Below are 17094 nucleotides of genomic sequence, written 5' to 3' on the forward strand. Positions count from 1 at the left end.
TAGAATTTATCATCATGTTATTTCGCAAACTGCACAGTCGGGAGTGACAATTTATAATGAGGAGGAAGTTTAACACCTTCACTCAAGCACTCCACTAATATATTTACTTTGCATTCAGAAATACTGATGACCTTTATATACGTAGTATGTATACTCATAGGGAGATATACTGTATTATATAAAATGTAAAGTTGCTTTTCTTGTGACAAAAGGACTTCTTTTTTAAAAAGAGGACATGGCATTATTTTGATTTGATTATGGTGAGTTGAATTTAAGAAATGACCACGAAGGCTGCTTGTAGAACTGGTGTATTTTTATTAAACTATTTTTTTAAATGTCAAACTTCTGATCATGGAAATGGACTCGTAGAGAGCAAAGAGCTATCTACTTTGGTTTTCTAGAAAGTTGTTACATATCATGGCTGGTTAACTTTTCTTTCTTTTGGTGAAAATTTTTCCTTTGATAGTACTTGTATTATTGTGCCATTATTTTCTTACACTCCAAATGTACCAAAGATCCTGAACAGAGTGGATGTTCACAACTGAGTAGAATTTTCCTTTCCTGGGGGAATGCCATATTCAGACACGACAGATCTTTGATAGAGGTCAGCTTATTCAAGGGCAATATTGTTCATGTTCAGCTACATCACTGTGGTTAACGTACGTGGAATTAAGGAAGTAAATGCAGGCGGGGGGCGGGGGAGGTTGCGATCATTATAGGGGAGATGATATCAGCATCAAAATCTTCAGCTGTTTCCCGAAGAATTAAGTCATGTTTTCTAGCTCAACATTGTGTTCTAAAAGGACTGTCTGAGGTTTTGGTTTCATAAGTACTAGTTAAGGAACGATACTTTATCAAAGAATGGCTTAATGTTTGTCTTAACTGTTAATTGATAAAGAGTATTTTAAAGATACAACAATGATAACCATGATCTGTGATCAAAATTCAAAGTGATGATTTATTTGTAGCTATGTTCTTCTTACTGGGGAAGAACTGCAGAGGATCATTACGCAAATCTGCTGCTAGGGCGCTCCACGATGTTTCAACAAGGCCGTCCTGGTTGGTCGGTCAGTCGGTCGGGTGGTTGGTTGGTTGGTTGGTTTTTCTCCCCCTGTTCTCTCTCTTTTCTTCTTCCTTCCGTTCCGTCCTTCTAGTATTTGTTTGGTCCTTATTATGTGTTCATCTAATAGTTTATCTCCATTTTTATCATTCGGATCATGTGGCTGAGTATCTAGGAGAGAGAACTATTAAAATTCTGGGGTTATCTCAATTTGACCAGCTCTGGTTTTTCTAATTATAACTCCCTCTAATTTTAAAAAAATCTGTAACTGCTGCTCAGTTTTATGAGATTTTCTCACTCCACCTCATCCCCTCTTTTTTTTTTTTTTAAAGGACTGACTGTTTTGCTGGTGTGATAGTGAATGAGCAAGATAGGAGGAAACTGCATCATTCTCTAGTTGTAATATGGTAACTATTCTAGTCTAGAAAAATGTCATTAATTCAAGTTGACAGAGAGAGAGGGAGGGGTTCATATAATGGAACTGAATTACCTAAGTTTGCTTTTTAATCAAATAAGAGGAGAACATGTTGGTTTCCATCTCCCTCATGTTTATTAGCAGGAAGAACTTGGAAATAGTTATGATTTCTTGGCAGTGGAAGGGCAGGTCTGGAAAGTTTGTTTAGAGTGTCATTTTTCCCTAGAGTTGACAGAGTGATTCACAATCTTTGGGGTTTCCTCCTCGTCACAAGCATTTCTTAAGTGCCTATCTAAAAGCAATTAAAGACTGTGTCCGCCCTTTGGAAGCTAAGAATTTGATTCATGATGCAAATTAGCTAGATAATTTGCAAAGTACCCTTGAGATTGAATTTTCTCTATTATACACTTACCATATTTCAGGTGAACCATTTAATTTAAATGACAAAACCCTATCTAATCAACTGGGCATAATGACATTTTCTTTAAATTAGACTCTATTTTGAATTAAAGAGTTTTATTATAAACCATGTGTTTTTGGTTTTTCTAAGTATATAGAAAGCTTGTATAATTCAGATTTATTGATTTCCTGATTTAATGTAGACTTTGACTTTTTTATTAAAAAAACCTTTGTATTAAAGCAAGTTATGTTATTTTTCTTTTATGCTTTTCTTACTTAGTTTAAATCTTTAAATTTATTGAAGCATAGTGCTATCTGAAAACAAGTAATTTCTTATAAATCAACCTTTTCTGAATGAAATATATGGCTGATTTAATAAGCTAATAGTTGAATGGAAAATAACATGTGGAAAATTCCAGACTCCCTTTGGTTGCTAAGGCTTAAGATAGGGTTCCATTTCTTTCTATAATAGTATACTACTTCTGTTTTTAAAACATCTATATATCTTTGTGTAAATCTGTAAATTTAAAAATATTTTTAAGTTCATTTATTTTTGATGTTTTATTGTAGACAACCTTCAGACAATCAAACAATAACTACTGGCAGAAGACCAGCTATCCATCTTTTGATGATCTATAAATTAATGAGTCAGATTTTAATCAGTAGAGAGGTCCCCTAACAACTAAACACATTTGCTCTGAGGTGTTAAGGTTCAGAACATTCAGAACAACTGTTTTGCTGTAACCATGGCTATTTCCTCTCATCTTTATTTAACATTTATTTTCTCTTTAGAAGTGCACTTATTTCTGAAAAGTTTTAATGAAACACTTAGAATAAACATAAATACGAAACACTTGGGAATACTAGATATATTTTAGATTTTTATGAAAAAAAATGTGAGGGCATATTGCCACTTTAAGAAGAAATGAAGTAATAAAAATAGTTCTTAGTTATTTTTTTAAAAGCAATATAAATTATTTAGCAGTTGTCTAGAAAAATGATCATCGGGCCATCAGTTCTGTGTTTAGTTACTGAGTTTCAAAAAAACATTTTGGTGGCATGAGGCCTTTTTCATTGAAGGTAAGAAAAGAATAAAATCTATGTTTATAATATTTCTGTTGGTGAGGTGTTTTGGTTTTTATTTTCAAGTTTTGAGACAGGTGTTATCCGAAACTCAAGAAAGACTCTCCAGTAAATATATGCAAGCTTCACACTTAGATACCACATCAAGAACACAATTAATGTGTGAAGTGTCAACTGCATTGTGTTTAAACAATCAAGATAGTTGTTCAGGTTTGTATATAACTACCCCACTAAGCCAAAATCAATTTGCATGCAGAATTGAAATTGAAAATGCCTCAGAATGGCACAGAAACTAGTAATGTGAGTGGCCTCGGTACGTAGGTACCATTACATGTCCACCGAGCTCAGAAGCAGCCAGTCAGAATCCTGCTTATCCTAATTGTGCTCCTAACTGTTCCTGACTTACATCGTTTCAGTAATGCCTTTGTTAAGACCAAACAGTGGAGGACTGGATGTGAGAATTTGGACAGTGGAGCAAACTTGGAGACTAAGGGCATCTTCTTTCAAGCACATCTTCTGATAAAAAGAGCTTATATTTGCATACAAAATGCTTTCACTTACATTATTCATTTTGGTTATTACTCTGAAATAAACATAATTACCCTCATTTTACAGATAATGAACATGAGGCTGAGCGTGACTTACCCAGACACAGGTAATAAATTGGCAGAACCCAAGTCTAGTGCTCCTTTATCCCCCCACATCAGACAGCACGCGTCAGTGACAAATCACCTCATGTGCTTCAAGACCTCAGAAAAATACGTGGGGAGCTAGTGACAGATTCATTACTTTGGGTACTTTAGACTGCAAGTGTCGAAGACACAAGTCAAGATGGCTTCAACAAGGAGAATGATCATCTCATATCACATGAAGACCAAGATGGGGAGCTTCCAGGGTAGTCAACTTAGCATCTCGAGAACAACATCAAGAACACAGGTTCTTCCCATTTCACTACTTTCGTCATCCTCGGAGTGTTAGCTTTGTCCCTCGTCTTGTTTTTCAGAGGGGCTAAATGGCTACAGAGACTAAGCATCAAGTCCTTCGACAGCATGTAAGTCCCTAGAAGCTGCTTCTTGTGCACCCTCTTTTTTAAGATCAAGGAAGATCTTTTCTACAAGCATTCTAAGCAAAGTAACCTCCATATTTTATTGGCCATGATTATGTCATACCTCCCTTCCTACAATAGTGCCTGGCCTGGGACAGACTTAAAACTAATCAGAATTCGTATCCCTGGAACTAGGGGGAGGCTTCCCTGAAGCACGTGGCCACCTGATACCAGAACCAATTGGAGTTCTTTTAACAAGCTTCAAGATAATCAAAAGGGCGCCACACATTTTTATAGCAATGGTTGTTACCTTAAGCCACCATACCCGGATTTTCTTGCTGGTTTTCCCGTTGCTATGTTTGAGCTGAAGGCTGATCCATTAACGTCTTTCCTGGCCCACCAAAAACAGGAGTGCTAAGTACCACTGTGCTCGACCACGGCTCAGCCACTGCAATCCGTTTTCTTGTCCTTTGGAGAACCAAAAGTAGGGGTGGGTCTCTGGACCTCATACAAACAGGATAGATGTATGGCCCAATGACCAGGATTTGGTCTGTTTAGTGCTTTTGCTATCCCTCCCAGCTCCTAATCATCTCTCCATTGGTCCATCTGCCCGCACTGCTGTTATACCAGTAATAGAGACCCTCATCGATTTATTTCCCCAAGATCCAGCTAGGAGCGGGGGGGCCTAATTATTATTGGCTCAACTGCTTTGTCTAACTTGAGCAGATGGGCTTTGACTAATAGAAATCCAAACATTTCTCGGGTGAGGTTGTGCTAACTTACCACAATGTTACCTTGGAATTACTCTACTGTTCATATTAAGATGTTCCTTATCACCCTTAAGCATAGGATGACTTTTTTAAAAAAATTATTTATTTATTTTGAGAGAGAGAGTGAGCAGAAGGTGGGTAGGAGCAGGGGGAGAGGGAGAATCTCAAGCAGATTCCCTGCTGAGTGCAGAGCCCGATGCAGGGCTGTATCTCACAACCCTGAGATCATGACCTGAGCTGAAATCAAGAGTCAGGTGCTTAACCGACTGAGCCACCCAGATGTTCCCACATAAGATGACTTTTAAGTCTCTACCAAAGGGCAAAACCCATAACAGGAAAGGGAATATGTCCTTTGCCTTTCTTGTCCTTTTGGGTAAGATGATCGTGAACAGAGCTTGAAGATCACTCCTGCCCAGTTCCATACAATATGAGGAGGACCTGGGGTACCATACTTGTTTTAAGAGTGTCTTAACCTGCAAAAGTAAAAATTAGTTCAGCTTTCGACAACACACACACACAAACATAATCTCTAAGGGGAGAATAACATTAAGAAGTTACTCCATATATAAAGAGAGGTCTGCACAACCATTCCCTCAGGCTTGTCCTATGCTTGTTCCTTTTTGCATTTTTCTCAGAATTTTAGTTAATTGCTACTTCTGGCCTCTGGCTAGTAGAAATACCCACCTTAACCCCACAACAACCTAGGCTTAGGAAACTTGATTTTTGAGAAGTCGAAGCAATATTTCCTAGAGTACTTAAAATGTCTCAGAATCAACGAGGGTGCTAATTTGAAGTAGAGATTTAGGACTGCTAAATCAGAATCTCTAGGGGTGGGTCTGAAACTCTGTACGTTATCATGCACATCCAACTTTGGGAACCACAGAGCTAAGGAGAAAAGGACATTGGTTGGACTTTTCCAAAATGAAATAATAGCCACCTCATCCATTGCTGTGAGAACATCTATATGAAGTGATGGGGGCACAGTGGGTGAAGAACAAGTCAGTGCTTACAGCAAGGCCTGGCACACTGCAGGCGCTCCATAAATATGTGTGAGCAAATGAATTAAATAATTGCATTTTTTTGTGGGCAGTCCTGCTTTCCTTCTAAAGCTGATCTCAAAATGTTCTCATTTTTAATAAAAACATAAATTAACTCCAAAAGCATTGAAAAGGAATGTAGCTTTACTAAAGTTGTTATTTTCCAGGGAAATAATGTAAGAGGGTTTGCATTACACAGTGAAGTTCCCTTAATACCCTTTTAAAAGATCCTTCTCAAATTGCCACTCCCCGTGGCAGCTGCCACCGCCTCTTCTCCCTCTCTCGTGAGGATACCCTCCTGCACTTCGCTTCTCTGCAGCCTCCCCCCTTCATAAGCCAAGCTCAAGCTGATCTTCCCTGTACCAGACGCCTACTATAGGTCCGTCTATGCCTCTAAACACATTTGGCCTCCCTGTTTCTCCCAGCTGTGCTCCCACTCATCAATCTGCTTAGCAAAAACAAGAATCTTCCCCAGTATGGATCCTCCATAGAATGCTGGGGGTGGGGGTGAAGGGACAGTGGCAGGAAAGAAAAGGTAGTTTTAAATATCAATAATTTAGTCATTTTCTCATCACTTAGGAGCTCATTAATGGGTAGTTTTTTTATATTTATGCATCATTGGAAATAGTATCTCCAGGGTAACTGTACTCTGAAGCAGGTGGATTATTATTATTATTATTATTATTATTATTATTTGCCCCGGACCAACTAAAATATCTAAGTGGTCTTACAGAACCCTCAAACCAAATTACATTGGCACAATCCCAGCAGGAGGTTGACAAGTATAGAATTTATAGTTTTGAGGCGGTGGATACTAATTCCAGTACTGTTCTTGCCTGAGTACTTGGCAGTGAAGCAAAATTAGCAAACTAAAGTCACTCTGGGATTAGCAATAATTCCTGAAGAGCAACACTGTCCATAGGCTTTTGGTGAGAAAAGGGCATTGACCAGAAGGAAACAGAACATGTGTTCTGCAAGTTATGTTTCAAATCACTTCTGTTACATTTTGCCCAAGGAGAAAATATTAGAAAATCACTGTCTGTAAATGAGAGATTACCTTCCTATACATCTCTCAAGATACTGGTTTTCTGTCTCTGTTTTATCCTGTGAAGCATAATATAACTACTCTTAAAAAAAAAAAAAAGTCCTAGAAAGGAAAGCTCCAGAGCATAAAGAAAAGTAGCAAGTAGGATTTAGACTTGAACATTAAGGGGGAATGCATGTTAAGCTATGAGAGTGGCTTGCCCCCAGAGAACCCTGTGGCCTCTTCTCCTTGAGCATTACTTCCTCCTATCAGATTTAGGTTCTGGATTCCTTTTGTTTGGCTTTCAGGCTTGAGTGGAAGTGAATCATCATTTCTAAGAAATGAGGACTGCAATGATTCACCGGCAAGCCTATTGGATACCACGGTATGAACTCCTAAGATCTGGCTTTTACAGACTGGCTTCTCCCATCTACTGAGTGATCCTGGCCCGAATGCTCATCTCGGAGCCTATATACATATATACATAGTCTGCACCATACATTTTAACCAGGGTGCTGCTTCACCAGGAAGGTGACACTTAACATGTGCCCAGGTCTTAGAGTGCCTCCACACTTGATGAACCATTCCCAAACAGCGCACATTTATCTGGAAAGCCAGGTTTGGACATATTCAGGGAACCCTACGCTGGATTTAAGACTATTTGCCAGGCTCTCTGTAGAATTTTTATTTTTGAGCTGCCGGCGGAAGTTGGTGTTGGGGGATTTCAGATAGAACTCCAAGTCAAAGCTGGGATTAAGATGTTTCAAGAATGGTTTTGCTGAGGGAAGTGGCTTGTGCATTCCTGAGGGCAGCCAGTTCTTAGCACCTCCTTCTACCTCCAGCGGGTGAAATTCCTGTCCCCACATCAGAGGGCTGCAGTCTCCTCTGGTCATGCCTACTTCTGCCCGGGACGCTGTTCAAATCCCCTTGCCCAGGTTTGGCCCCAAGTAGCCCTCAGAACACATATGCAGCTGGTTAAGACGCTATAATGAAGAATGGTGGTAGGAAAACTAATAAATTTAGGCTAGTTGATGCAAAGCTTTAGTGTTTTCTCTGTTGTTCCTTTCCTCCACTACCTTCCTCTACTACACAAACTGTAACCGAGGAACCGGTCCAGGGACCAGTAGCAGGGAAGAGAAGCAGCTTATTCCGCACAGGATGGAGGGCTGTCAAATGATCCCCAGTGGATCTTGCTTCTGCATTTACCCAACTTTTGCAGGAGCCAAAGCAGCTTTCTCAGTGACCCCGTCTCTGTCACTTCGCACCGTCTCTGCAGGGAAGCCCTTCCTTCCCTCTCCCTTCTGTGTACCAGTGAAGTTTCTCTTCTAGCTCCCCCCACCCCCCCGGCCCCCACCTTGCAAAGATCTCCATTCATCCTTAACCTTTTCCCCCAAGGGAACAACTCCAACCCTCGGAACACTCACACAACGAATCTTAAAGTGATCGTGGAAACCTGTGTTTAAAAGCCGGTTTCCAGAAAGCCTCAAGGTGCCGCCTCGCCAGCCTTTCAGCGCCTTGCCTCCAGCCGCAGGGGTCGGGGGCGGTGCCGCCGTGACTCCGCCCTGCGCCGGGTCCCGTTCTCCGGCTGGGAGCCCCGCGGCACGCCAGTCCCAGGCCGCTGGCTCTGCAGTCCGGGGTGGCCCGGCTGCGCGCCCGGGGGCCGCGGTGGTGGTCGCCGCGACACGCGGCACAGCTCCCCTGGGCGCCCGCGTCTCTGGTCCGGGGCCGCCGCCCAGGCCGGCGCAGGGCGGGCCCGGAGCTCTCCATGCCGCCAGCCCCGGGGCTGCGGAGCCGGCCGGGTGGCTCTTGCGATGGCGGCGGAAGAGGAGGCTGCGGCCAGAGGTGAGACTGCGGACGCGGGGCTCCAGGTGGAGGAGCGGCGCCGCACGCGCAGGAGCATCCCGGGGCGGGCTGGGGGCGAGCGGCCCGCGCGGAGACGCCAGGCGAGCACAGTTTGCGGAGGGCTCTCCTCCCCCCGGGCATCACCTCCGATTGGCTCCCGGACCAAGGTCGTCGCTTGGGGGCACAGGTGCTGCCCGGCGCCCCGCGCGTCCTCCCGGGGAGAGGGAGGTGGGGAGTGCCCGGGCTCGCTGCCGGCTTTCGCGTTGCCCGCAGCCTCATTTCTTGGCCCTGGCCGGAGCTTTTGGCGCAGGTGACCTGGCGAGCGACCAGCCACCTGATAAGGGCGAGCAGCGTCCCTCCGCCGACCACTGGGATTCCACTTCGTCGTCGGCGGGGACTGTGGCGTGGACTTCTTAGCTTTCCTCTTTTGTATGAAGCAGTTGTCATCAGCCATGGAGGGAACTCGGGTTCTGCGAGCCGGTAGCCTCTGCACTGGAAATACCCAATTCTGCATAACCTGTTTCCAAAACTGCCCAGTCGTGGGAGCGCGTGGCGGCAGGTGCCCTGCACCTCTCCCTCGAAAACCGCAGATTGCGCCGCAACAGCCCTCCGTGAGCGAGTTACCGTTACTGCTTCAGGAAACCCATCAGTGGAATGTTTGTTTTCTATTTCAGTGGAGTTTTTGTGAATTGAGTTGGAAGCGTTGCTATGTCTTGTTCCTCCCTGTAGTATACACTGGCAACATCCTGTGGTCTCTTCCATGGGACTAGTCGCAATTATGGGACGGTTATAAAATATCTGTTAAGTCAAAAGGGAGGCAAGAAAAAAAATGAGTAAAGGAAGATTGGCCGAATTTCAGGGAAGCCAGTGATTAAATCCGCACTTGCCTTTTGGAATATGATGATAAGTTTTGATTCTTCTCTGAAATCCAGCAGTGAGAAGAGGTGCTTTTGAAAATCCAATACAGTTATGGGAATTTGGATCATGAGATTTCCAACATTCTATCATTTGAATATGTGCAGTTTTTCTGGGTGATATAAAGATGTGAGGAAGCACTGTTTTGCAAAGAGAAGGCAATATGTATGGTGTGTTAAGCTCAGACACGTCGCTGGGGTAAAGTTATTTATCCTTAGCCTTAGTTTCTTCGTCTGTAAAATGGACATAATTATAGTATTTGTCTTAAAGGATTGTTAGATTAAACGAGATATAAATGCATTTAAGCACATATAAAGTGCTTAGCCCGGTACTTGAGAAATAGAAAATGCTCCATAAACATGAGCTTAATACAGTTATCAATTTGCAGCTCCCATTTGCTTTGTGAAATGAATGAGTCTTGTCTGGTTAATTAAATGTTATCCCACACAAGTCAAAATTGGCCAAATTGGAAGAATATTTGGACTCTACTGAAAAAAAAGAGAAACATGAAAATGCACCTACTCGTTCGGAGAGGCTTTCACCACATAAGACTTATGGACTTACAAGCTTTCAAACACATAGTTTATTGCTGTTTAGCTGAATGCCAAATGTGCAGTTGGGAATGATAAACATTAGTTCTTCTTAGGAAAGAGTAGCAAAGTTTCAGTGGGGGCTGGGAGCGCCAGCATTTCTTGAGGTCCTGTTACCTACCAAGCATTTCATAAGGGATACCTTCCCTACTGTCGTAGCAGCCCTGTGATGTAGGTGGTGTTATCTCCAGTTTGCAGATAAGGTAACAGTCTGGCCCACAGTTACACAGCGAGAGAGGGACAAAACTGAAGTTAAAAAATCTGCGGCTACTGGCCATGCTACTTTCCTTCCTTTCCCGTCTCACTAGGCGGCGCTAAGGAGCAATTCGCGCACCTTCCTTCACACACAGTCTTTAGATGAAGAGGGTGGAAAACAGTAAGGTTGCAAGTTCCCCTATCCCTGGAGGGAAAAACACAGCAAAACAGGTCTCTATATCAGAATCCGTGGCCATGTTTTCCTTACACAAAATCCCTGAAGACTTCTTTTCCTTAGGCAGTTTGACATTAAGACCCTGGTAATAAAATACAAACCTACAAGTGTGGTGGGGACGAACCGCCCCCACCCCACGGCCCTTACACAGCTGAAAACAACTTCAGGGCTGGTTGTGAGGATGGCCACCAAAAATCAGCTGGTGCCTCACATCATTGCCTGCTCAATTTTTTAACAGGCTTACGGTAATCACCAAGATTGAGCAAACCGCAAAGTGACGGGGGGTCCTCCTGATAAATGATTCCAGAATCCTTGGAGTCAGGGAGAGGGCAATCTTGCAGGAGCAGCGCATTTTCAAGACTGACTGCCAGAGATGGTTTGGGTCTTGGCATTTGTGGGGCTGCTTTCTCACCGTCCCTTTCCTTATCGTGGCATGTTTTCACCTGCAAGGTTATCAGACCACTCTTTCTGAGGTGTAGTTCTGCAATTACAGTGGCTTAAACTCATTTTTGTGACTCAGAAATAAAAAATCATGTGCCAATCAACTTTGCATAAGCTACCGCTCCTGGCCTGGATCCTTAGGGAAAGTCTCAGTCTGAGATGCATTACTCAACCTAAACCAGGATGGACTAAAACTGCTCTCACGTGTTTGGGAAGGGGGGGGAGGGGAGTGAGAGGAAAAGAGAGAATGGGGAGGAGAAAGAGAAGAGGGGAGAGAGTAAAGGAGCAAGGTGGAAAGAAAGTGGGAAGTGAGGGAAAGAGATGGGGAGATGAAGAAGGGGTTAGAGGGGAGGGGAAGGANGAATGGGGGGGGAGGGGGAAAGAGGCAGGATGGAGGTGGGAGAAGGGAGGGGAGGTAGGAACGGCCAGCCCATCAAAGTTTGACTCCAGGAAAAAAGGAAAAGTAATTTAATGTTTAAAATATGTAGGGAGGGGCACCTGGGTGACGCAGTTGGTTAAGCTTCTGACTCTTGATTTTGGCTCAGATAACGATCTCGGGAGCCGGAGACTGAGCTCCACATAGGGCTCCATGCTCAGCGGGGAGTCTGCTTGAGATTCTCTTTCTCTTTCTAAATAAATAAATAAATAAAGTATGTAGGGAAAGCCAAAATATTAGTCTAGTAAACACCATCATTTCACTTTACTTTTTTCCTTGTGGCAAGACTCCCTAGTTCTAAAAAGCATGATCTCTTTCTGTACTGTGAACATTGATCATTGCGTCCTTTCAAAATCTCTCCCTTTACATAATATTTAGGAAATCATGAATCAGGTAGTAACATCTCATTCTAGTAGTCCTGATTTCAGTTGTCCCATTTCGTTGAAGACCTCCAGTTTTCCACCGTGACAGCTGGTTAACGCAGAGGCCTGGGATCTGGGTCATGAGTCAGCATCAGTACCATCATCAGCATTATCGGGGACTCAGTGACCAGGTGCCCTGCAGGAGACAAGTGTACCTGAGACATCTGCCTGCTCTGGGAGGCAGTGATTTCATGTCCTGGTTTCTGCAGGTCTGCTCCCTGGAGTGGCTCCCCCCACCCCCAAATCCCAGCCCTTCTGTACCCCGCCTGCCTCACCCAGTGCCTCCCTCCTTCCCAGTGGCAGGAGGCTGTGAGAACTTAGAAAAACCTACAATTTAAACTCTTATTGGTGCTGAGACTACAGGTGGAAGATATTCTCTGCAGTAGCTTGTAGTATTTCTGGATATTTACTGATAATTTACAAAGCGCTTAGCTATGTACCCCCGCTTCCCCATTTTCTTTTCTTACTTGTGTGAAGTCACATTTACTGGTCCCTCACACATACTATTTAAATTCTATCACTTTAGGCTATACTATCTTACCCACCCCCAATTTTTAAATTTAAAATATTTTATGGGCCACCTGGGTGGCTCAGTCAGTTAAGCGTCTTGACTCTTGATTTCGGTTCAGGTCATGATCTCAGGGTCCCGAAATCCAGCCCTGCTTGGGCTCCTCACTGGGTGTGGAGCCCGCTCGAGATTCTCTCTCCCTCTCCCCTCCTAATTTTTTTTCACTTCTTAAAATATTTATCAGTCCAGTTACATAAAATTAAAACTTATTTGAAAATACTTACATGTTGTTTGGCATGATAGGAAATTTGTCATTTATCCAAGTACATTATTGGTATTTTGTTTCTCTAGTCTTTAATCTTATGGTTTAAATCGCTAAGTGTCTTTACAGAGAGATAAAAACAAAAGCTGGAGGAAAAGGAAATATGGAGAGAATCACTCTTCCAGTCAACATGGCTTGCATTACAGGATATTTATTACTGAAGGTCAAGATTATTGCCATAAAACAGTAATTTCCAATGCATTCAAAATGTTTTACTTATAAAGAAAATGTTTTACTTATTTTTTTAAGTAGATAAGAAATACACTTTACCATATGTTCCAAATATATCTCAGGGAAGTGGAGAATCATCCCCTCGCTTTCTCTTCCAAAAGCTATCTTGTTTCCCTTTATGTGTCCTGTAGTCTGTTATGTGAGGGAATCTGCTTTTCCCCATGTATTTTAAACTTTGCTACCTGCAGGCGATGCTCAGGCTATTGGCTGCTCCTGGAATGTTCCTGCCCTCCCTCCAGACAGGCATGTAGAAATCTCACGTAGTCTTGAAGGCTGAGCTCAGGTGTCACTGTGTTTTTACTTGCCTGTGGAGGAGGAGATCTGGCGTTTAGGGAAATGAGCATGAGCTTTGGAACCAGGCCATGGGGAATGTGATCGCCAGTTTCATTATTTACTAGCTATGTGACCTTGGCCAAATTATTTAACTGCTCTGAGCCCCAGTTTCCTTGTGTATAAAATGGGAGTAAAAAAAATGCCTGTGGGAATTAAATGAGATGATTACAAACTGTTTAGTGAAATCTGACGTAAAACAGATGATTTTTTTCCCCTTTGTTTCAAGAAGCCTTCTCAGAACCTCTCCCCCTGGAAATGCTTCTTCCCTTCTATTTTTGCGTGTGTGTGCCCGTGCGTGTGCGTGTGTGCACGCGAGCGCCTATTAAAACACTTGGCCTGCTTGCCACAAGTTATTTAGATAGATTTCTTTGCTGCATTCTTATCCTAGGAGATCAAGGTTGATTCTTACTCATCTTTATAATCTCCAACTCCTTTTACCTATTCAATGCCTAATGAAGGTTTGTTGATTTTAAATGAATGATTAGTCTAAGGTGTGGACAGGGCTGGTTCATTCATAAACTATCCAATAAATATATACTACTGTACTAAGCAAACAGACTGAGAAATAAAGCCAGAAAAAAGATTCAAGAGCTTATAAATAGGCAAAAAGCAGTCAAAATATGTGTAAGACAAGATAGAACCTAGTAATAAGACCTATAGATTAACTGGTAGGAGTGAGCCTCCCCACCCAGAGTTGGGAGAAATTATATCTAGTTCACCGGGGAGGGACTCACTTTCAGAGAAGGTGCCAGCTGTAGTATCAATGGGTAGATAACTCTTGGGGAGACAGAGAAGAAGAGGGTGTTTGAGGACAGAGCGTAGGCATGGATATGGAAAGTCCTTAGTGAAGTGCTTGGAAGAACTGGTGGTAGTGTTTTTTTGGCTTTGGATAGGAAAAATGGAAAAGGAATTGACCATTGAAGTTGCACAGTTAGTGTTGGGGGGGTGTTTCCCCTCCCCCGTCTGTGGTGCAGCACAGATAGTTGACCCAGAAAGCCCAGGGTATACAGGCAGTGATTTGCCTGCTCTCCAAAAGGAAAGATCCACACATCTTCTTTTTGGCCCCCGGTCAGCAACAGAACGTCTATGTCACCTTGAAAGACGAATTATGGCATATTTCTGATCAGGAAAAAAAAAAAAAAAAGCAGGTCCCATTTCCTGCCAGGTGATTGACTATTAAGTCTTAGCCTTTACTCCAAATCCTTCTGGGGCACTTCTTTCTCTCTTTTGTCTTTTCTTCCCTGAAAAAGCTGCTTCTGTCTTTAGATCCATTTCACATTCATCTGAAAAGCATCAGAAGTACGGTTTCCTTTATTCCCATTACAGCCTGTTGGGAAGCAGGTGTCTGGCCTTTAATGACCTTCCCTATGTTGTTCCTCTGTCCCCATCGCAGAGATGCCCTTGGCAGGGACGTTGCTCCAGGCACGCTCTCAGACGCTCCCCGTGCAGCCCCGTGGGGCCGAGCTGAAAAATACCCTCAGCCTTGACTTCCAACATCAACACTTAGTGAAGGTTTGTGAACCAAAAGGAATCTAGTCCCCGCGCCTCTGAACAGGCTGCTAATGTGTGATAACCTCAGAAGGTGTTCTTCTTTTGATTCGCATACAGTGCGGACCTTCTTGGGTTTAGAAGTTACTTAGAAGCAGAAGCTCTAAGGGCGCCTGTGGGGCTCAGTCGGTTGGGCGCCTGTGGGGCTCAGTCGGTTGGGCGTCTGCCTTTGGCTCAGGTCGTGATCCTGGGGTTCTGGGATCAAGACCCCCATCGGGCTCTCTGGTCGGTGGGGAGCCTGCTTCTTCCTCTGCCTCTCCCTCTCTCTCTCTCTCATGAATAAATAAGTAAAATCTAAAAAACTGTATTAAAAGCAGAAGCTCTACATACATTAAAGTATGTCTTCACCTTTTTTCCTTAGGAGAGGAGAATATAGAAAAAGACAATTGTTGAGCTGGGATGTTGGGGACTATTTTACAGAAATCCAGATTTTAAAACCTAGATCAATATACAGTAGATAGAATTGAAATCGAACACTTCATCAAGTAGATATTGATATTTACATGAAGACATGATTGTGAAGATTAATACTTGTCAAAGATCTAGAGAAAATATGGAACACCATTTCCAGCTGTGCATGTATTTCTTACCCGCTCCCTGGTTGGAGGATTGGATGTCCTGAGTTAGGAGGTAGCCCAGATAGGCTGTGTTTGCACTGCCAGGGAGACCAACAATATTGCTTTTAGTAGGCCATCCCTTCTGTAAGATTTATCTGGACAACCACAATGACCTAGAAAAAAAAGACCAAACCCAATTTTCCATGCATCCTGCTGCTAGTAGCTTCTTAGGACAAGTCTCCTTTTCTTTAGTTTTTGGCCTGAGTTCAACTAGCCCTTTCGGCTCATCAGTTTCTTTCAACAATAATCATAGCTATCTCACAACCAAGCAGCCTGGACTTGGTGGGGGGAGGGGGCGTTCAAATTCACACTTCAAATTGTAGAAGGCATCAAGGACAAATTATTTATCAAGAGGTTTAAAAATAACTGTTTATTAGCTCTTTGTCTAGGAAGAGCCCAGAAGCAGCTTTAGATTCTGATCCTCATTGTAACTATGACGTGTGAGGCCCAGAGAGTATTAACGTCACAAATGTCACTTTGGGTTTTGTTACTTGTATAACCCATATCGTGTTTCAGTTTGTAGAACTTGAACAGTTTGCCTGTTGTGGTGTCCATGCTTCCCCCTCTCCCCCACTTTGAAAGGGTCTGTCTTCTAGAACAGTCGCCACAGATATTTTCGTGAAGTCTGATGAATATTTTCTCAAAGTTAAACTGAAGGTGTCTCATTTGTTAATGCTTTGGTTGTCAGGAACCATTGTATCTTTTTTTTTAAAAAATTATCATCCACATTTATTTATTTAAAAAATTTTAAATGAAGTACAGTTGACATACAATATTATGCAAGTTTCAGGGATACAACACAGCGAGTCAGTTGACGATTATATACATTACAAAATGCTCATGCGTGCGTACTTCTCATATAAAGTTATTGTGGTATCATCGACTATTTCCCCTATGCTGTTCTTCTCATCCCCGTGACTTATTTATTTTCTAACTGGAAGCTTGACCCTCTTCATCCCTTTCATATATTTCATGGGCTCCCCCCTCACCCCTCCCCTCTGGCAACCACCAGTTTGTTCTCTGTGTTTATGAGTCTGTTTTGGTTTTTTTTGTTGTTCATTTGTTTTATTTTTTAGATTCTCCGTGTGAGTGAAATCATATAGTATTGGTCTTTCTCTAACTTATTTCACTTAGCCTAATACTTTCTAGGTCCTTCCATGTTGTTGTGAATGGCAAGATTTCATTCTTTTTTATGGTTGAATAATAATTCCATTATGTACATATAGGTCGTTTTTATTCATTCATCCATTGATGGACACTTAGGCTGCCCCCATATCTTAGCTATTATAAATAATGCTGCAATAAATATTGTGATGTATATATACTTTCAAATTACAGTTGACACTCGAACAACGCAGGTTTGAACTGTGATGGTCCATTTACACACAGATTTTTTTTGAAAAGATATTATTTATTTGAGAAAGAGAGCACAAGTGGAGGAAGTGGAGGGAGAAGGAGAAGCAGGCTCCCCGCTGAGCAGGGAGGCCAATGCCGGGCTGGATCCCAGAACCCTGGGATCATGACTTGAGCCGAAGGCAACTCAGTAACCAACTGAGACACCCAGGTGCCCATACACAGATTTTTTTCTCTTTTTAATAACTACAGTACAGAACTGTAAATGTATTT

The 17094-nt window shown here is 42.7% G+C and overlaps 1 protein-coding gene across 4 annotated transcripts in view; it reads left to right on the forward strand.

The window, feature by feature from the left end:
• The first annotated feature begins 8356 nt into the window (after positions 1-8356).
• ARNTL2 (aryl hydrocarbon receptor nuclear translocator like 2) overlaps positions 8357-17094 on the forward strand; it is a 109710-nt gene continuing 100972 nt past the window's right edge. For all 4 annotated transcript variants that reach the window (XM_011222191.3, XM_034644758.1, XM_019797366.2 and 1 more), the window contains exon 1: positions 8357-8675. In XM_011222191.3, the coding sequence (XP_011220493.2) occupies positions 8645-8675 (31 nt within the window). In that variant the 5' untranslated portion in view covers positions 8357-8644. The remainder of the gene's footprint in view (positions 8676-17094) is intronic.

This window comes from Ailuropoda melanoleuca, chromosome 16 (genome assembly GCF_002007445.2).
Source record: "Ailuropoda melanoleuca isolate Jingjing chromosome 16, ASM200744v2, whole genome shotgun sequence".
Lineage (NCBI taxonomy): Eukaryota > Metazoa > Chordata > Mammalia > Carnivora > Ursidae > Ailuropoda > Ailuropoda melanoleuca.